Source organism: Geotrypetes seraphini, chromosome 6 (genome assembly GCF_902459505.1).
Source record: "Geotrypetes seraphini chromosome 6, aGeoSer1.1, whole genome shotgun sequence".
In the NCBI taxonomy this organism is placed as follows: domain Eukaryota; kingdom Metazoa; phylum Chordata; class Amphibia; order Gymnophiona; family Dermophiidae; genus Geotrypetes; species Geotrypetes seraphini.
Window position 1 is genome coordinate 86742572 of NC_047089.1, and position 22178 is coordinate 86764749.

Below are 22178 nucleotides of genomic sequence, written 5' to 3' on the forward strand. Positions count from 1 at the left end.
TTATCTCTTAGCTCTGAGGGGCCAGGTCCTCCCGTGAGCGCTCCACCTCTGCTGCTAGTCCCCAGGGAGCCTTCTCCCTTGTTGGACCACTGGTACTGATCTCACCCCAGTGCCCTGGCGCCTGCATTGGGCTACCAAATCCAATCTGCACTCCGGTAGCCTTCCCCTTCTTCAAGAGGAGCCTCTAGGAAAGCTTCCTGCTGGGGTCCCAGTTACTAGCCCTCAACAGGGCTTGGTAGCCACCAGTACAGGGTTCACTTTAGAGGGCTGCCTCTGCTCTCCTCAGCCATCAAGCACCGATAGCGCCTTCACAGACCCTTTTCTTCTGCCTGAGCTGCTTCCAAAGGCTGCTAGCCTTGATCCCGGCTCCCAAGGGCTGCTGGTCTTCTGCCCTGAGCTCTCTGTTCTTACGGGCTGCCAATCCTTTTCATCAAGAGTGGCCCTAGTCAGTGGCCACTCTTGTAAGGGGGGAGGGGTGGACCACCCCAGATGCCATTTTGTATGGGGCACTGGCACCCCTTTGTGCCCCCTCCTCCCGCAATGCTATGCTCGTGCCCTCCCTTCCCTCTTTAAATCTTCACCAACATGAGCGACTTCTCTGGAGTGCTGCTCAGGCTGGCCTGGCTCCCCTCTGAAATTTCTTTCTGGTCTCAAGGCCAGGAAGTGATGTCATAGGGAAAACCAATGCCGGCTCGAGCAGCATGCCAGAGAAGCTGCTTGTGCTGGTGAAGATTTAAAGATGTATGGGAGGAAGGGAGGGTGAAAATGTTGAACAAGGTGTGGAAGGTGCAGGGGGACTCCTCCTACCTCAGTGCCTTCTACCCTTGCTATACCACTGCCCCTAGTGGTACAACTCTGCTACCACACAGCATACCAGCTTTAAAAAGTGCTCTGTATTAGCCAGAGGCTGAGCTTCCCATCTAGGGATCTACCTCCCAAATGAATATAATGCTGTTCGTGTCAACAAAGAGCTAGAGGTATGGGGGAGGTGTGTGGCGAGGGAAGGAGGGGAGAGGTGCTGGCGCTTACATCAAGATGGCACCTGGGGTGGTCTACCCCCCCCCCACATCCCTACTCCACCACTGCAGACAGAAGCCCATTTTTCAATTTTAACACAGATAATTGCACCTCTTTAAGTTCTATCAGAAACCCACTCGGTGCTTCACATACAAAGTACTATTGAGGCTTATTGCCTCTGATATATATTTTTTTAAGTCCAGCATCCCATTTAATACAGTCTTTTGAAAAAGTATAAGTTTTATCCTCATAGATGCCAATGTTAAATACACGTTCTAATTTTGTCCAGAGAGGGATAATTTGCATTGAACGTAACTCCCTTCCCCAATAGTTCCGAAAAGTTGACTTCTTTGATATCCTTCAGAAACAGTATCTGGGCTATTTAGCTATGGATGTGAAAGCAGATAGGCATCAGTCAAGTCTAATGTTGCCTTGAGCACGCCATAACTGTTTTTTTAATGGTTGCAGAGAGCGAGGGAGTTCGCCTAGTAGGGATGTTTTAGTACCTTAATGATACAGTACTAACAATACCACTCCGAGGAGCAAGCGGGTGGCAGGAGCCAGTACGTCACCTTGTGACCTCCCCGCAGGGCGGGCCCACAGCTTTCCCAGCATGCCCCGCGTGGCGCCCGAGTGCGGCTGAGCAGGAAGAGAGCGGCGAGCTAACATGGCAGCTTCAGAGGTGCAGCTTCTGTTGCCACGGGGAGCATGCAAAGGGCAGATTCAAGCTTCCTTTCTGTAGTAATAGGCGGCCAGAACCAGTGACAGTCCGCAGTGGGTACAATCAGAAGAGAAAGCGAGCGGCGGGGGTTTATTCTTGGCTCTTCTTCTCCCTTAACAGCGGTAGCGCTACACGGAACCGGCAGGAGACAGTGGGGTTGCTCGGCTTTTCTCTTCAGTGCATGCCGTTGAAGCCTCGTCGACACTGACAGGCGAGGCCGGCGTCTCTCCGGTTAGATGTGTGCTGACGGTGGCACAGGCAGCAGTGGACTTTTCCCCACACTATCTTCATGCTTCCAGCGCTTTGAACTAAGGATTTTTCTGAGCGGCTGCACCGGTGGTGGGAGATGATGTGCGCCGCTGTCGTTCCTGCGACTGCAGCCTCCTCTGGCAGCGGCGGCGTCTTCTTTCAGCTCCCACCATCAGTTGCTGCCTCCTCTTCCTCATTCTTGCAACCGCTGGGGCTCGACCTGGGTCCCGAGGACTCCCTGGGGCCGCAGTCGGACTCTCGGAATCGCTACCAGCTTCTGCTTTCGGGCAGGGCCCTGGCCGAGAGATACAGGAGGATCTACACGGCGGCGCTGAGCGACCGCGAGCAAGGCGGCCACCCCAGCAGGTAAGGAGGGGTGGGGCAAGAGAAGGAAAAGGCGAAACACCGCTGAAGTTGAGAAGAGACACCGGGCCTTCTGTCCCCACCTTTCCCATTCTCGGGAGGTGAGGAGGAGGAGGAGCAGCAGCGCGAGGCTTTCGGCTGTTGATGACGCACCGCTGTCTTGGGGGGGGGGGGGGGGGGGGAGTCGCTGTCAATATAGAGCCGCCCGTCTCATTGCTTAAATCTATTTTTCCCCGTCATTACCCGTTGGTTATGTGTAATGGAGTCCACTGGTTGTAGGTTGTGTAATAGGCAGCTCTTTCATTTTCCTATGTGAGGTGTGTGTGTGTGTTTTTTTTTGTCCTCGCCTTTTTTTCTCATTTAACATCGTGACCGTCTTCTCCATAATGCTGTGCTGTTTACGCTAGTGTGTGAATGGCAACCTGCTTGCAGTCATGTTCAGGAAATAGTCATTGGTGTGATCTTTGAGCGTGTGAAGCGGGAAGAATCAGTGTCACACTTGCCTTAATGAGAATATATCTGTTTTCAGGCTACAGTTGCCCAGGTTATGTTGGCTATTAATGTTTGCAACACTGTATTGGATTTTTCTTGATTTTGCAAGATCACATTTTATTAATGTTAATAAATAGGCGTATTTGCCATTCCTCCTAATAAATAAATAGTCGTACTTACCCTTCCCTTAATATATTTATTTTGGCTTACACTCCCAGATATGTTTAGTTATGGAGAAAGGTTCATGCTTCCTGTCATAGAGCCCAGCTACAGTTCACACTATATGATAGCGATACACTAGGGTGGAGCTTTGTTTATCTCTTGCAGAGTGAAGGATATACTGCAAGAATTATTCAACCAGTTTGTAATAGCGCCCATTATCGGTAAGCCTTGCTTTCTACATTGCCATTTTGAACAGAAAATTGTAGAGTTAATCTATTAGGATTATATGCAAGTGGACTTTCAGTTAACTGGCACCCATGGGGATTGCTGGATGCCAGATAAATATAGTTTCTGGTTGCTTGAGAGTTACCACTAAAAATTGGCCTAATACTATACCTCATACTATGCCATACCATAAACTGTACCAGACAAACTACTGGACATGTGGTAAAGCATGGCTGTACTTAGGTGTGGCATGCCAGGTTTACACTTAAATTGATTTTATTTTCATTTTTATTTAAAGTATTACAGTATTTCTTAGATTTTTTTTCTGGTTGCTTGAGAGTTCTGGTTAATTGAGTTTAGGTTAACAGAGTCTACTGTACTTGTTTGCCATTATGGAATATGTACATCTTGGGTATTTTTTTTAACTTCTTTGTTAAAAGTAGTGCATGAGTGAATTTATTAAATGAGAGCAGTTTGGTTAGAATTGCTTGCTACTTTGTGGTGGTGGTTAGCATTTTTCAGAGTGCTGCATCATCACAGGATGAGATCATAAGGTATATAGGAATTTTTCAAGAAGTTGACCTGGTAATGCTTGTTGGTGTGCTATTCACCATCTGGGATGTAACTGAAGTATATTTCAAGATGTGATAAAATATTAAAGAAAAAATATTAAACCCTTAATTATGATAAAGAGTGATTAGTAAAGCACACAAACATCACTGTTAATAACCTCTGGCCGGCTTACTTTTTCTTGACAGGCTATAGAAGTGCATACAATCTAAAATTCTGTGAATACTGCAGATCTCCTCATTTAAAGGACTTAAAAACCACACAATTTAAAGAATGTTGACAGAATAATATGCTGCCTGCTAGTCCAGAAGTGTGTGTAATAGGCACGTGTGTGGGATAGGCACGTGGGATCTCTCAGAGAGAGAAAGAGATAATGGTTACTGCGGATGGGCAGACTAGATGGGCCATTTGGCCTTTAACTGCCGTCATGTTTCTATGACAGTCAACATTTTGAGCATGCATTTCTCCCTCCCTATTCACAGGGGTTAGTGGCAGAGCTGGCCCGTGAATAACGTTTGGGCCGCTCTGACTCGTCCCCAGACCTTACTTGGTGGTCTAGTAGTGATGCGGGGCAGGAGCGATCTTCCTGCACTCCTGTCCCGTGCAGAGCCATGCTGTGAGCTCCCATGGTCTCGTGAGACTACAACAGGGAGTTCCTGTTGTAGTCTCGTGAGACCACAGGAACTCACAGCATGGCTCTGTACGGGGCAGGAGTGTAGGAAGATCGCTCTTGCTCCGCGTCACCGTTAGACCACCAGGTAAGGTCCGTGCTCCTGGGGCAGCTGCTTGCCTCCGATGGCCCCCTTCCGCCTCCGATGGCCTGCCTTCGATTGCCTCCCTCCGCCTCCGATGGCCCCCTCCACCTCCGATTGCTTCCCTCCTTGCCCTGATCCAAGTCCCAGGGCCGTTTTTTTAATGCGGGCTGCCAATGAGTGATTCTTAGGGGGGCCAGGGGGGAAAACCCACGAATATTCGAAACTGCGAATAGGGAGGGGTAAGTGTATATTTGTTTGCTTCAATTGTCAGTCTACATCAGTGTCTCGCAAACTTTTTCGAGCCGGGGTACACTAAACCTAGTCTCCCCGGCTCGAGACACCTGGAAGTGCGCTGGTGTTGGCGTGATGATGTCATGTCGACGTCAGTGCATGCGCAAAAGCCCTTCAAATGGGCCTTGCGCCAAGAGGAGAGCCAGCAAGAAGAGAGAAGAACTGGAGAGAAGGGCCGGCAGAGAGAAGAGGTGCCGGCGTTGGGAGATTGCTTACAGGACGTGTCTCTTCGCGAGAGGCACGTCCTGTAGGCAACTGGTATCTCTCCTCTTCCCCAGTGTCCCGCAGCACCCCTGAAATCTCAGGAGGCACATTGTTTATTAACTCGTGCTTTCTCACTTTGCATTACAGTTTACTGTTTTGTTAGGATTTTCTATACCGCCTAGCACAAAACTGACTTCCTTTTAGATCCACAATTCATCAAGTTGCTAGGACTCGGATACGAGTTGATGGAACCTAACAGCAACAATACTGCCTTGTTTGTATTGACATATCAAGGTGGTGTACAAAATTGGTGGCAGCTGGATTTAGTAATATTTTTACATACAAAAGTACTTGGAAATATTCTGTTATATCTAGACTGCCAATCCTTAGTGCTTAGTAAAAAGCCATGTATGCAAGCTCAACTGGAGGTTTGGGCTACTCAAATGTAAAAGTAAAAAAATGTCAGAGTAAATGGAAAAGACTTGGATAACAATGATTTTGATGAGGCATTCGTTATGACAAACCAGATAAAATTACAAATCCAAAATCTTGAATGACTGACATGTAGTGTGATACGGACCTTATACGGTCTATGTTTTGGCAAAAAGCCTTCTTCAGGGGTCTTGCGGGGGGGGGGGGGGGGATGTGAAGCATGAGATTAAATGTAAAAATGTGATAATGGTGACCAAAACTGTAGGTGCAAAGTAGAAGTAAATTAAGTGAAGCGAGAAAGATACTGTGAAAAAGTACCTGAGGGATTGATCCAAAAAAAGAATGAGGGGTACAGAGGCTTGGAGAACATGGTGAAAAGAAAAGTCCAAAAGCCAATGCTAAAAACATACTGATGTAAATGATGAATGCATCCAAAAAACAAACACAATATGTGTAGGTGACATCTTAAAGAGAAACCATACAAAGTGTAAAGACACAACATGTGTAGGTGACTCAAAAGTACAAGAATAAAAATAAATAAATAAAATCAAGGTCAAAGTCATCAGATTATAAAACTGAAACATTTGTGGCTGATGCATAAAGCAAAAAAAGATCTAGCTAATAAATTAGACATGAAAATTAACTAATACATCAGAGTAGCCTGAGAGATAAATACGGTGGCATAAAATTACAACTCCATTGTATACTCTAGTATGTAAAAATGAAAACAATGAATGCATTTAGATAAAATCTATAAAAACAAACCTAACATTTTATATATGTTGCATGAAATACATGAGATATAACTTAAGAACATCGGGAATACCATGGGGTGAATCATGACTGGAAAAATTCATCTAAGACATTAAAATGTAATAACTAATGTAATGTAATGTAATTTATTTCTTATATACCGCTACATCCATTAGGTTCTAAGCGGTTTGAAGAAAATATACATTAAGATTATAAATGAGAAGTAAGAAGGTACTTAAAAAATTCCCTTACTGTCCCGAAGGCTCACAATCTAACTAAAGTACCTGGAAATTAATAAAGAAGAGAAAATAAAGATGGTTGAAAAAAGAAAAATTCTATGTGAACTTATAGGATGGAAATTAATATGCTTTGAGTGATGATTGATTTTGGCCAACTAATGCACATTATATGGCAAAATCATGTTATATTTGCCAACAATGCAAACTGTCTTGCAGCTTGATCCCTAATAGTAGTACCAAAAGATTACCACTAGGAGGTAGAAAGCATCATTTTGAATCTATATGCCTGATATGGCAGGAATTACTGGGGATAGCTCCTGCCCCCTCTCCCCTGCTAGACCCACAGGGAAGAGTGTGTGTGGTGGGGGTGAAGAGGATTCCAGGGAGGGCCAAACTGCCCTTTTAAACATAATTGCAAATCAGACACCAAGATAATTATTGGCACAATTATGGAACTTTGTGGCCCAGATTCTGTATAGGGGCGTCCTATACAGAATCAGGTCTATGTCCGCCTAAAATAAACCCGATTCTGTAACTGACGTCCATGCTACAGACATCGGTTACAGAACTGGGTTAGTGTAGACGCGGCCACTGCACTTTTTGAGGCAAGGGATCTCCCTGCTGCGATAGGTATAGTGGTCATGGCTGCCTGTTCCCCCTCCCCGATGATTGCCGGCAGGAGGGTGCCCAACTCCTTCTGCTGGAGGGCTGCCCACGATTGCCAGCAGGAGGGGTTGGACACCCTCCTGCTGGCAATTGAGGGTGGGGGGTGGGGGTCTTCTTCCGGCAGGAGGGGTTGGGTACCCTTCTGGCGATTAGGGGTGGGGGTCTTCTTCCGGTAGGAAGGTTGGGCACCCTCCTGCCGGGGGTGGATGAGGGTCTTCTTCTGGCAGGTGGGGTTGGGCACCCTCCTGGCAGCGATTGGGGTGGGTAGGGGGTCTTCTTCCGGCAGGAGGGGTTGGGCACTCTTCTGCCGATGATCGAGGGATGGGCAGCCTTTCGGCAGGAGGGGTTGGGCACCCTCCTCCTGATGATCATCTGGGGGATGGGGACAGGTAGCCGCGGCCGCTATACGTATCATGGCAGGGAGATCCCTTGCTGCAATAAGTATAGTGGCTGCGTCTAGTTTTAGAATTTATTATACTGCCCACTCGAACCTTCTAGGCGGTGCATTTTGCTGGCCTCCATTGTAAGCATCTCCCGCTCTACTAGAGAGACATGTAGGGCCGCCTAGGTTTGCCTAAGGCCTCCCTAGGCTCCTGAAGGCACCTTCAAAATAGGCGGCCTGCCTAGGGAGCATATTTTTAAAAAACGTGCCGCCTGATTGGCTGATTAGACATCTGTAGGACGCCTACACCTACCTACAATCGGGATGCACTTTGCAGAATCCGGGCCTGTGTGTCTGAGTGCTTTGAAAATGAGCCCCATACTGCTTACGTTTCAGACTAAATTCCAAAATAAATAATGATATCAGAGTCACTCAGGTTAGTTTTATACAACTGGTATCAGTCAAAACAGACTGCTGTCACAGTGAACAAACACATATCGAAGGTATTGTTAATGATATCAAAATAGCTCAGTAACTGCATTATGAATTAAATTAACAGGGTTCTAAAATAAAGTCTCAATAAAATCATTGAAATTTGAAACAAGGTGTTTTATGGAAATTTCTTCCCAAAGGAACCTTGTTTTGTGATTCAGAGCATAAAAAATTGTTTTATCATCCACTAAATTTGCTAAGATTTGAGGTGGCTTGCAAGATAGACTGACATGCTGAAAAGTTGCAGCTTGGTGAAGGTATCAAGTGTAGCTTTCCTAGCTTTGATTGAAAGAGAAGATGTACTTGATAGTTGATCCTCACATGAAGGGTGGAACATAAACTTGGAGAATTTTAGAATTTTTGAATTTTTGTTTTGCACTTTCTAGCTGCATATTGGGAAGCTACACCCACTTGTATTTTCTTATGGTTCCTAGTTGTAATTAGGGAAATAGTATTAATCCTTCTGTGGCGTTTAGTAGCTTAGTGGTTAGTCAATGTCCTGAGAACCGTAGCTCCATGTGACTCTGGGCAAATTGTTTAGGCCTCCATTGGCAAGGTACAAAATAAGTACCTGTATAATATGCAAACCACTTTGATTGTTACCACTGAAAGGTGGTAAATCAAGTTGCATCCCCTTTCTCTTAGGGAGCTTTCAGAAGATTCTTAGAAATATGGTTTTGTGTGCTCAGAGCCAGATTCTCTAAGCTTTGACTCCACGGTAATAAAAAATACCATGGTGGAAGCGATTTTTGTTTTACTGGTTATTTTCAGCACATTAGCATGCAAATTATATGCATTCTGTTTGTACGGAAAATTGCAGGTAAAGGGGGGAGGAACTGTGCCTGGCGCTTGCTCAGAAGAGCAATCGCTAACACAGTTGCTCCTCCTGCCTGTCTGCCTGCAAAAAAAAAGCAGCCCCTGCTCTCTGCCTGAACAGATAAGGGAGGGAGTGCAGGTGCTGCATTTTTTTAAGAGCATAGCTGTTGTGCATGCACAACATACACATAAGAGTTGCGCCTATTGATTAAAAAATAAAAGCCCCAGATGGGCTGGAGGTATGTCAACTCCCTTCTGCTGCAGGGCTTGGGACCCCCCCCAACAGCAAGCTCCTCCCCCCCTAGACCCCAACACACCAAGCCCCCAAGTTGAAACCCTGGTGTTCTAGTGGGCCGTCCTCCCTTCTAACCTCCGCATCTTTTTTATAAGACCGGCAGGAGGGATGCTTACTCCCTTCTGCCAGCAGGCCCATGTCTTCAAAATAGCAGGCCTTCCAGGTGCCTAAGGCACTGATTGGTCCAGTTACCTAAGACCCTTCCCCCTAGTGGCCTTTCTCATAAACATCAGTAAATAGAGCTTTTATATGGTGTTGTATTGGCACTTATTTACAAAGAATGATCAGGCAGCTAGAAAAAGCTTTAATTGCACAGTCATTACATGTGATGAATGCTGTGTGTCATATTATACCTATGGACCATGCGTCACTTAGCATGTGTTAAACTTTAGTAAAAGGGCCCCTTTGCGACATACTACTAAAGTGTTCTTGAGAATTTTTTTTTCTTTTTGAACTTGATATATAGAGTAGCAGCTCATGTACAGGACATGTATGGGGGAAATATTTTAGGGGAGCAGGTATTGAGCTCTGTTTAGAGTTCCCCCCCCCAAATAAATCATTAAGCATTTTTGGATGTGTGATTTGAAAAAGAAGCTATTTTCAAGTGCTGTTAATAGTTTTTGTTCTTGGATCTCTGTGTACCTAAGGCATGTGCCACGTCTACTGTATTTCCTTGTGTGCAGTGATGCTGTTTAAACATGAAAAACACTCTTATCTGTTTTATAGTGTAGAGCAGTGTTCTTCAACCTTTTTACACCTATGGACCGTCGGAAATAAAATAATAATTTTGTGGACCAGCACCGGTCCATGGACTGGTGATTGAAGAACATTGATCTAGTGTACCTGGGGCAATGAGGGGATTAAGTGACTTGCCCAGGGTCACAAAGAGTAGTGTGGGTTTGAACCCATAACCTCAGGGTGCTGAAGCTGTAACTTTACCCACTGCACAACACTTTCCCTGCCCTAAATAAGATGATTCTCAAAGGCATTACCCCACCTGTTACTACATGCTCCATAGAAAAAAAGCTCTTTGAGTGATGTCAATTACTGCTCCCCCATGACATGCCTCACTATGCCCATGCTCAGCCTATTTGCATGCTATTTAGTTCCTGCTTGGGTTAGGTTTGATTTAGGAAACCCTGTGGGGGCTAAGCATTAGGCCACAGTTGTAAGACACGCTTACTGCATCAGCTCTTGAGTGAATTAAAGCTGAGAATAACTTCAAACAAGAGCATATTTATTAAATACACCAGTCCCATCAACTTATCCCCATATCAGCACCAAAGTAGAGAATTTCAGCTGGGCAGATGCAACAGCGTACGATGCACTGGTACCTGCCCTATTGGAACCAGAGGTCAACTCTTACAGCAAGGGCCGTTGGGGTTTAGCATGGGGTGGGAAATGAATGGGCAGGGGCTCCCTCTGCCTTCCCAAGATGCAGACAGGCAAAGGAAAGAGGGAGGAGCGAACACTAGGAGCCCGGGTGGAAAGCCGCGTCTTTCTTCCCCACAGCTCTACTGGCAGATGCTGCATCCGAACCGATCGAGCCAGCTGACCTGACCAACCAACCCACCCGCTTCTGCTGCCTTGGAGGCTGCACAGTTAGCCATTTTGGAGAAACTAAGTTGCATGCTGCAATTTGACATGCTTTAAAGACAAAACCCCCAGACAATCAATTTTAAATTTTTTTTTAAGCTTTAGTGCGCACGGACCGGCAGGAAATTTTTGTGGACTAGCACTGGTGTAGAGAACCTTTTTGTTTAACTTTTGGTGCCTAAAATTTTTCTTTGTATTAAAGTGTCTTTTCATATCAGAAAGATCCTTGATGAAGATGCAATCAGAATAGTAGTCAATTTCAATCTGAGCAGAGCAGGCTGCACAAATTCATGTGTTAAACAGAAGTGTTAAAAGCACCAGGCTTGGGTAACTTGTGATGCTTTTGATGTGGCATCCTCTGTTTCTGCATTAGGTATTGGCATGTGTAAGCTCACCTGACTGCATGGGTCTAGGACTGAAACAGCAGTTCAGGAGTACGTAGTGGATATCTCTTTTTGAGATCAAGGTGGAGGAGGTCGCTGATCTCATCAAATAGCGTACCACCACCATGAAGTCAATGTCTAAGCCCATTCCTTCTTTGACCTCCATTTCTTGGAAAATTTCAGGTGCTGGTCAAAGGTGTAGGACATGGGTGTCAAAGTCCCTCCTCGAGGGCCGCAATCAAGTCGGGTTTTCAAGATTTCCCCAATGAATATGCATGAGATCTATTTGCATGCACTGTTTTCATTGTATGCTAATAGATCTCATGCATATTCATTGGGAAATCCTGAAAACCCGACTGGATTGTGGCCCTCGAGGAGGGACTTTGACACCCCTGGTGTAGGTATACTTCGGCTCACCCCTTCTTAGCAGTACCAAGGCGCTGATCTCACTCTTGGCAGCAGCAGGACCAAAAGCTTTTCCCTTGATCTGACTGACTCCAAAAGAGCAAAGTTGCAATAAAGTAACCATCCTGGATAGTCTACTGGAAGGAGGGAGACTGGTTTTTTTTATTTTTATTTTTTAATTAAGATGGCCCCTTGTAACCTTGAATCGATGGGTTCTCTAAATTCAGGAGGGTTATGCTCTTCATTGGCAAAAGCTACATACAAACTGTCCACCATGAACATCAAAGATTAGCAATGACAGCAGTAGACCATCGAAAACACACAAAGCGCTGGTAGAAGTGGAAGCTTTAATGCACAATGAAAACTGCATTAAAACTTTAACTTCATTGACTCAAGCTTCTACCAATTTCTTTGTCATGTTTAGCAGATAGCAGTACAGGAATCATCTGAAATATATAGAACCACTGAGGTACCAAAAACATATTATACAATGCAATCTTTCCCATTAACGAAAGTGGATAAACCCTCCAATTTTGTAATTTCTGTTTAGTAAGTGTTAAAAGTGGTCTGACATTCAGAGACTATAATTGTCTGGGGGAATCTGTCAGATTGTCTGGGGGAGTATGTCAGAGGCCCACTATAAAGAGAAATCACCCCTCCAATTGTGAGGAACAGTAGATGGCAAGGGCAAAACCATGGCTTTCTGTGTGTTTAATACCATCCCTGAATGCATACTATACTCATCTAAGAGTTCCAAAACCCTACTGAGAGAAAGCTGCGGGTCTGCAAGAGTCAACAGCAAGTCATCCGCAAAAGCCAGGTCACGCAATCGCAAATTACCTTCCGGAAGACCCTGCATTTTGTCATCTTTGATAAGAGTACGCAAAAAGGGATCAAAATAGATTAAGACCAAAAGGGAGGAGAGGGGATGCCCCTGTCTCGTCCCTCTTGCTATAAGAAAAGACGATGTCCGCGTGCCATGGCCCAGAATTCATGCCATGGGTTCCGCGTAAAGCAACTGAACCACCACTTGAAACCAACTGGTAATACCCATATAGGTAAGAACAGTAAAACGTTATGTCCATTTGACCTGGTCAAAGGCCTTGGCAGCATTGAGGGTCACCAAATCTCCTCTGCGAGTGAAACATGAGTCAGTTGTATAGCAGTTAATAATCTGCAGACAACTAAAGTCTAAATGGATTCTTCAGTTAGACAAATTGGAACAGTGTGATGATGTTAGTGACCTGGTTGATGGGTGGTATAGCTCTTTTATCAGCCTGTCTTAATGAGATTGCTCTGGTGAGGGAGATTAAGCCATGACATAATCAATCTATACTTTCTGTGCAAGGCTCGGCATTGTGGAATGCTTTACCTCTGTCATTACGACAATCGAATATGCTTTGCCATTTCAGAAAGGGGGTAAAAACTGTGTTGTTTGAACGTTTCTTTTGTGCAAGCCATTTGACAGTTTGAGGATGTGTAGTTCTTTTTTTATGCTTTTTAGAATGGGGGTCAAAATTGTGTTTGTGTACTTTTTTAGCACAAGCTATGTGACAGTTTGAGGATGTGTAGTTCTTTTTTTTTTATGATGTTTTAGTCTTGTTGTGATTTTTTTTGTATGTGATTATTGTTCCCTGCCTAGATCTGTGGATAGGCGGGTTATAAATAATTTGAAATAAATAAATAAAATAAATGACACTGCTGGACAAAACCCACTTGTTCAGGTACTATGAGTTGTGGCAAGAGCAATGCTAAACGGTTAGCCAGAATTTTATCTATATCTATGTTAATGAGTGAGATAAGTTGATACGTCTCAATGTCTTTGTCTGGTTTCCTTGTTTTTGGAATTAAGGTAATAAAGGCCTGGTTTGCTCCCAACGGGAATGTGAGGAAAGAGCAATTTGTAAAATTTGGCAGAGAATCCATTGCGACCCAGTGCCCTGCGATTCTTAAGTTGTTTAACCACCAATTGAAGTTCTTTCCCCTGAATTGGTTTATTTAATTGTTGGTGCATAGGTGATGATAATCTGGGCACACCTGCATCTTCCAGATAGTCCCTTATATATGGGCCCTGAGTGGTTTCCACTGAAGAATAAAAGGCAGTATAGTATTGATAAACACTGACCACTATGTCTACAGTGCGAGTCACTTCGGTACCATCCTTAAGCAACAGGCGAAGAATGTACCGGTTGGGCCGCCGCAGCTTGGTTAAAGCTGCCAATAACCTGCCAGGCCTGTTTCCATATTTATAATATTGAAAACGAGTGTAATAGAGAGATTTTTTTTGTACGTTTTCAGTGTGTTTTTAGTGTGTTTAGGGCTACTTGGGCCACTGTGAGTGCATCGTGTGAATGAGTAGTGGGTTGAGCAATATGGTGTCGCTTCAGGGCAAGACATTCCTTCTCCAGGCGTATAATACCCTGGGCTCTGTGTTTTTGCACAACCACATAAGAGATAATGTCCCCTCGAAGTACTGTTTTTGTCGCTTCCCAAAACAGTAATGGCATCTCTTTATGTTGGGCATTAAAGGTAATATAATCCTCCTACTTTCGTGTGATATATTATACAAAGTCTGGATTTGTTGTCAGATAAGAGGAGAAATTCTATCTCACCTGGAATGGCAGAGAGTCGCCCGTTGTAACATCAGCCCAGATCAGACAATGGTCTAAAATGGAGAGAGGGCTAATTTCGGAGGCATGAATGTGAGAAAAATATGTGGAAGCAGTTGGTATATAATCTATTCTAGAATAATAATAATAACTTTATTTTTCTATACCGCCATAGTCAGATTGACTTCTAGGCGGTTTACATAGAAAGAAGGCTGGACAATCAGCGAATTACACAGTGTGAGAGGAAGAAGTTACATAATAATTAGGGAAGCATAGTGAAGGAATACATGAGAGAAAGAAGTTACGTAATACATTGGGGGTGTAAGGGGAAAGAATATCTGAGGGAGGTCATCTAGTTAGGCAGGGAATTTGTCAAATAGAGCAGTTTTAATTGATTTTCGGAATGTGTTGTAGGTCTGTTCGGCTTTATTTATGTGGTTTCCCAGCCAGGATTGCTGTCTGTTTGCTTGGAACATGAAGGTATGATGCACACGTGACTGGTGGGTGAAATCCCTCTCAGGATGAAGGAGATGCCAAGGATCTATCAAATCTAAGGTATCGCAAAGATATGGGAGACCCTCATACAAACTAACCTGAGTTGAGGGCCCCTGCCCTGTTCTGTCTAAATCAGGGTCCATCATCTGGTTAGTTACCCAGCACTATCAGTGGATTTGACTGGTCTTGAAGGCCTTTAGGCAAGGGAGGAAAAATAGTTGTGATCATATTGATTAGGTGCATATGTAATTAAAAGATTAAATGTGTCCAGACATTGTGACTCGACAGAAAGAGAAACCTACCAGAATCATCATTCAAACCTACCAGAATCAAACCTACCAGAATCAAAAGCTGTTCCACCCTACCAGGGAACCCCTTCCGTACCAGTAATGCAACCCCGTTTCTGAGAAGAGGAAGGAAAGAAAACCTGATCCACCCAACCTCTCTCTAACTTGGCATGTTTCGTCAGGACAGAGAGGGAAAGTCAGGGGGAGGGGTGGCACTATAATTAAAGAAGACATCAAAACTACCGGAATCACAGATGTCAAGTACACCGGGGAATCCCTCTGGGTGAACCTGGCCAGAGGCAGGGAAAAATGCCTGTATCTTGGTGTAGTATATAGACCTCCAAGACAACTGGAAGGCAAAGACTCTGAATTAATTGAAGACATAGAGAATATCACTCTACGAGGAGACGCTGTTCTGCTAGGGGACTTCAACATGCCTGACGCAGATTGGAACTCATACTCAGCAATAACCAGCGGCAGCAGGAGACTGTTAACATCCATAAAGGGAGCATGACTCAAACAAATGGTATTGGAACCCACTAGGGCCCAGGCGATCCTGGACCTGGTACTCACCAACGGGGATAGCGTCTCGAAGGTCTCGGTAGGAGATACGCTAGCCTCCAGCGACCACAACATGGTGTGGTTCTACCTCAGGAAAGGTTTCCCTAGATCAAACACGAAAACAAAAGTACTCAACTTCCGAGGCATTGACTTCGAACGCATGGGAGATTTCGTCCACTGGACACTGCAGAACCAAGCTACGACCAATGATGTGGAAGCTATGTGGTCATCCCTGAAATCTACCATACATGAAGCGACAAGCCTCTACATTAAATCAGTACACAAACGGCGGAGAAACAACAAACCCCAATGGTACTCTGCAGAAATCTCGCACCTCGTCAAGGAGAAGAAAAAAGCATTTATTTCCTACAAACGAACGGAGACTAGGGAAGCTAAAATAGAACATAGGGCGAGGTCTGCAGCGGTCAAAATGGCAGTCAGGGAGGCCAAACTTCGAGTGGAAGAGACTCTGGCAAAGAACATGAAGAAAAGGGACAAATCCTTCTTCAGGTATATTAGTGATAGGAAAAAGAACACAGACGGGATAGTACGCCTTAGAAAACCAGATGGGAACTGCGCAGAATCAGATTCCGATAAAGCAGAACTACTGAATGAATACTTCTGCTCGGTCTTCACCTGCGAGGCACCAGGGCACGGTCCGCAGTTGCAGGCAAGGCCCAGCGTGGAAGACCCGTTTCAGAATTTCAAGTTCACACCTGGCGACGTCTACTACGAACTGGCAAAACTCAAGGTGAACAAAGCCATGGGATCGGACAATCTACACCCCAGAGTGCTCAGTGAGCTGCGTGATGTCCTGGCAGAACCGCTATCAGGACTCTTCAATCTCTCCCTAAGTTCGGGGAGAGTCCCCATAGAATGGAAAACAGCTAACGTCGTTCCACTGCACAAAAAGGGTTGCAGGGCAGAGGCTGCAAACTACAGACCGGTGAGTCTCACATCAATAGTATGCAAACTCATGGAAACACTAATCAAACTTAAATTAGACGCAATCTTGGATGAGGAGAATCTACGGGATCCCAGTCAACACGGATTCACCAAGGGTAGGTCCTTCCAATCCAATCTCATCAGCTTCTTTGACTGGATAACAAAACAGTTAGACTTGGGAGAATCCGTGGACGTCGTATACCTAGACTTCAGCAAAACTTTTGATAGTGTCCCGCATCGCAGACTGTTGAGCAAGATGAAATCAATGGGGCTGGGAGAAACACTAACTACATGGGTCAATGACTGGCTGAGTGGCAAACTTCAGAGGGTGGCAATTAACGGTACCCTCTCTAAAACATCGGAGGTGACCAGTGGAGTACCGCAGGGCTCAGTCTTGGGCCCGCTCCTTTTCAACATATTCATAGGTGACCTAACTCAGGGGCTTCAAGGTAAGGTAACGTTATTCGCTGACGACGCCAAACTATGCAATATAGTGAGAGATGGCAATTCACCCGATAGTATGACACAGGACCTACATTTGTTGGAGCTTTGGTCCTCGACTTGGCACCCACCAGGGATTCAAGACAAAGTTAGACAAGTTCTTACTGAATAAGGACGTACGCTGGTAGGGCTAGTCTCAGTTAGGGCGCTGGTCTTTGACCAAAAGGGCCGCCGCTTGAGTGGACTGCTGGGCATGATGGACCGCTGATCTGACCCAGCAGCGGCATCTCTTATGTTCTTAGGACAGTGCAAAAAGCAATTCTTCCGGGCACCCAGCCCTCGTCCAGTGGATTGTGGCTAAACAAGAACCCCCCTCCATCCTCCCATAAAAATCAACACTGTGAGAAACCTATAGGCACGCTGGAATATACAGTCAGCAAACCCCTTACCATCGCCCTCCCAACCCTCTCCACCCCACCCCATCCCTCTTCCCAAAAGAATAGAAGGCTATCCAGCTACTAAATTGGTAGCTAGAAGGCAGATCATAACACTGGTGCCTCTCCCTTATTAGAATAGAATTACACAAGTATGGAGAAATATTGTATACAATACAATGTACAAGTAACCCCCAAAACCTACATCGGCATTGATGTAAACATCTAAGGCAGGGGTGTCCAATGTCGGTCCTCGAGGGCCACAGTCCAGTCGGGTTTTCAGGATTTCCCCAATGAATATGCATTGAAAGCAGTGCATGCAAATAGATCTCATGCATATTCATTGGGGAAATCCTGAAAACCCGACTGGACTGTGGCCCTCGAGGACCGACATTGGACACCCCTGATCTAAGGGGATCTTCAAGTATGAGAAGATGCTGAATCCTCCAAGCGATTGATAAATTCCCCCACTTTTTCCACCGAATCAAAAATATGCCATTTACTGTCCTGATTTTTAGAATTGCCGCATATAAAAACATAAAGTTGCATTTCTGATCTACCAACTTAGCACAGATGGGGTGGAAAACCTTCCTCTTTTATGTCAATGCTGCAGAGTAATCTTGTCCAATCGTATGGGAACAGACTTGTAGGCCAACGATTCCTTTTTTAAACGGTAAGCCCAAAGTATTTCTACTTTGTGGCAATAGTTGTGAAGCTTGCCAATAGCAACCCTGGGATATTGGTCTTTCCCAGGTCGAGGCCCCACATGGTAGACTCGTTCAAATTGGGCTGGGCCAAGAGATGATGGCATAGGCAATTTGCTGGCTAGCCAAGATTCCAGCACTGAAAGAAGAACCGAGTCCACTATGGTTTCAGGAAATCCAATAAATGTAAGTTTCCACAGCAGGACCGATTTTCAAGGTCATCTAACTTGTCTTGATGATGGCTCAATTGAGTTTTAAGGAGAACCATTTCAGATTCCATAGCGTGCGTATCATCTTCCACCATAGAGACTCTGCTCTCCAAATCTGTGACTCTGGTCGAATTATCCTCCAAAAGCGACTCCAACTTAGTGAGATGTGAAGAAAGTTTACTCCATGCTAGGGCCCAACGCCTGTAAAATGACCTGCTTTAATAAATTGTGTGATCGCTCCTCGAGGTGAATCTGCATTTTCTCGTCCCTGGGTTTCCTTTTCTCTTGGTCTTTTTTCGCAGATTTAGCTGACATCGCTGGCTGAGTCTTTGCCAAAAACCTGTCCATATACTAGCAAGCAGGAACTCTGATTAAATTAGCTGTTTAGTATGCTGTAGCTCTTCCTAAAAATGATTGAGGAACAAGGATCTAGAGCTGGCCAGACTAGCTGCTCGCCCGCTCACAACATCACGTGATCCTCCCGTTTCTAAAAATTTTTAAGTGGCAACCCAGTTTTACCACTGTCTGTACTGGACTCTGTGGATGACATTATCCACTTGTAAGAATAGCTGCCTCCTGTCCCTGGATAACACCTGTTACGGTAAATAACTGTGCTTTATCCTGTCTGACAGCTGTAGGCAGGAAATGACATACTTGCACAATAGGGTCACGCAAAAGCTTTTGATTACACTAAGCTGGTGTAGCTTCTCATGCATGGCCTTTGTCAGTAACCTCAGTCATGCTTTGAAGATTTGTATATATCCTAGCCACCCTGAGTAGGCCTGCTCTTACTGTTGGAAGCTAAGCAGGGTCATGTCTGGTTAGTACCTAGATGGGAAACCACCTGGGAATACCAGGTGCCCTATGCTGGGGGAGCCCTATGTTAGGCAGCAGTGACATAGTGGAACCGCACACTGTGCGGGAGAAGGCAATGGCAAACTATTCCTGTATTCTGTCGTGAAACATCACAGGGTAGATTCCTCACTGTTTGTGTTGCCATCAGTCGGTGGCTGACACAGTAGCATAATCCAATCCATACTGTTCTCCTACAGGTAAGTAGCTTTTGTTTTATTTTGCATCATTTTGCTAGAAAGATCAGGCTTTAATCTCTGATCTTCTATCCAATTTTATTATTATACCTAAATCAATTTTATACTTTTTCCAAAATTAAAATAGGTGAGACTACTAGAACTTTTAGGAGCAGAAGTGGCTTAGTGATAGTAGTGGACTTTGAATCAGGAAAATCATTATTGAAATTGCATATCTCTTATTGACTTTTTAAAGACTGAGGATGTCCTCTGGATTAAGGGAGAAAAATGATAACTTAGACTATATACTGAAAATAAAAATCCATTTGTGTAGTTGCTGTTGTAGAAGGATGTCTAGTCAGCAGTTTTACCAAAAGGTCTTATGAACGCTGAAAGTGGTTCCCAGGCCTTTCATGGTCTCACTATTTATATATCAAAATGTTGAAAACATCTGACAAGCTGACTATTATTATAGCAGGGTTTAAAAAAGATTTGGATATGACTTTTTAAGCAGTTTCTTTTCCTGAGTCTACCCTATCCCTGCAAATAAAATGCAAAGTATCTTGCTGCTACTTGAGATTCTTCTTTTGTGTAACTTTGATTGGTTCCTATTGAAAATGGGATATTGGGCTTGATGGACTTTTGGTTTGACCCAGTATGATGTTGGGCTCTGAACTGCACATGAATATACAGCATACAGTATGTGTTGGAGAACTTCTCCGGGGCTTAGTGTCTGTTGATGCACTCCTATCAAACCCAATATCCTGGGCTCCATGATAGACTCGCGTTGCCTTCACAATCTTCCGGCCGATCGGCCTTCTACTCCCCGACTGCCTGGTGAAGACAGCTTCCCTCCCTTCCACTCCCTCACTGCCCTCTTGCCCACAAGTGAACTGAACTCAGGCTGTGGGGCTCTAACACTGCGTGCGCTGGCTTCCCTTCTCCGAAACAGGAAGTTATGTCATTCCTGTTTCAGAAGAGAAGGGAAGCCAGCGCGCGCAGTGTTAGAGCCCCCCCGCCTGGGTTCAGTTCCTCTAACACTGCATGCTCTGAAACAGAAATAACGCACCTTGCAAGCTCCGGCCTTGGGGTGCGACACTCTTCGTAGTTGGCTGCAACCGCAGACATGTTCCGCATGGCCACAGCGGCATGAATCTGGACTGTCAAAGAGCAGGGGCAGGACGCGGCAGCCCTGCTCCGAGCGTCGCCTTCCCTCACTGTGGAAAGTTTCCGCTCGTGTCCACCCCTGAGGAGAGCACCGCCGAACATAAATGTGTGAGTGCCGCTCTCCCCACCCAGAGCCATAGAAGGCAGGTGGCTGCATCCCGTTCCTTCACTGGGGCTTCTCCAGAAGGCAGGGCAAGTGACCCTTGGCCACTAGCCGGCAAGTCTGAGAGGTCCAAACCGGACCTTGTAACGTGGTGTGATGACTGCCCTTTACCTCCAGCCTGGCTACCAGACACGGAGGCGGCAGCAGAAGCACAGTAAATGCTCCGGACCTCTGAGAGAAGGGAAGGAAAAGAGAAGCCAGACCATGGAAGGAGAGAGAAGAGAAGGAGACAGATGCCAGAGAAAGGAAGGAGACAGATGCCAGACCAGGGGCAAGGAAGGAGAGAAAATGCCAGATAATGGAGGGATAGAAGGAGAGCAGAAAGATGCCAGGGCATGGGGGAGGGAAGGGAAATTAAGGAGACAGATGCCAGACTAGAGAAAAAGGAAGGAGAGGAGATGCCAGAGCATGGCAGGGGAGGAAGAGATAGAAGAGAAGGAAAGGAGAGAGATGCCAGGCCATGGGGTTGATAAGGAAGGAAAGAAGAAGAGAGAGAGATGCCAGAGCATAGGAGAAGGGGTGGAGACAGAAAAATGGAGAGGGAGTGAAGCTGAAATGAAACATGTACAAAGGTGAGAAGGGGCACAGGACAGACAGTTTATTGGGGGTAGGGCATGGTTGGGGGGAGGGTCAGGGGGCCCAGTGGACTTGTGTGCTTAGGGGCCCTCGACAAATTAATCCTGCCCTGCTTGGGGGCCTGTTCCCGGTGGCAGTGGCTTGGGGAAGGGCAGGGAGAAAGAAAGATAGGGTGCAGGCAAGGAGACAGAAGGAAAGAAGGGAAACAGAAAGAAAGGGGGCATGAAGAGAGAAAAAAAGGGAAGCAGGGTGAAAGAAAGGGCAGGGAGAGAAGAAGAAAAGGTTGGGGGAGGGAATGAAGTCTGGAGGAGAGGAAGCATACAGGCTGAAAGAAAGGAAGAAAGATTGGATGCATAGTCAGAAGAAGAAAGTACAACCAGAAACTTACGAAATCACCAGACAACAAAGGTAGGAAAAATGACTTTATTTTAAATTTAGTGATCAAAATGTGTCCGTTTTGAGAATTTATATCTGCTGTCTATATTTTGCACTATGGCCCCTTTTTACTAAACTGCAGTAGCGTTTTTTAGCACAAGGAGCCTATGAGCGTTGAGAGCAGCGCTGGGCATTTTGCGCTGCTCCCAGCGCTAAAAACTTCTATCACAGTTTAGTAAAAAGGAAGGTGGTATATTTGTCTATTTTTGTATGGTTGTTACTGAAGTGACAGTGCATAGAATCATCTTCTTTGAAAAAAACCCGGAATATAAATAATGATTAACATTTGCTCTGCGTACAATGTGCTTTGTGTTTTTTAAAAAATTTTCTTGTTGGTAGATCATTTGACTTGGTCATTTTAAAAGTAGCTCGCAAGCCCAAAAACTATGGGCAGCCCTGCAATATCCCATTTTCAATAGCAGCAAATCTAGGTCACCAAAAGGAAGAATCTCAAATATCCCATTTTCAATAGCAGCAAATCTAGGTCACCAAAACGAAGAATCTCAAATAGCAGCAAGATACTATGCACCTTACTTGCAGGGGTAGGCTGAATCTGAGTCTACCTTATCTAGGCTATCTTTTTTTTGTGAAGTAATGCAAAATATTAACTTGTAGT

The 22178-nt window shown here is 45.1% G+C and overlaps 1 protein-coding gene across 9 annotated transcripts in view; it reads left to right on the plus strand.

Moving 5' to 3' along the window:
* The first annotated feature begins 1558 nt into the window (after positions 1-1558).
* MYCBP2 (MYC binding protein 2) overlaps positions 1559-22178 on the plus strand; it is a 977923-nt gene continuing 957303 nt past the window's right edge. For 7 of the 9 annotated variants that reach the window (XM_033949401.1, XM_033949402.1, XM_033949404.1 and 4 more), the window contains exon 1: positions 1560-2353. In XM_033949401.1, coding sequence (XP_033805292.1) covers positions 2085-2353 — 269 coding nt within the window. In that variant the 5' untranslated portion in view covers positions 1560-2084. Of the gene's footprint in view, positions 2354-22178 lie in introns of all 9 variants that reach the window. The other 2 variants (XM_033949399.1, XM_033949405.1) reach the window with 1 other exon arrangement.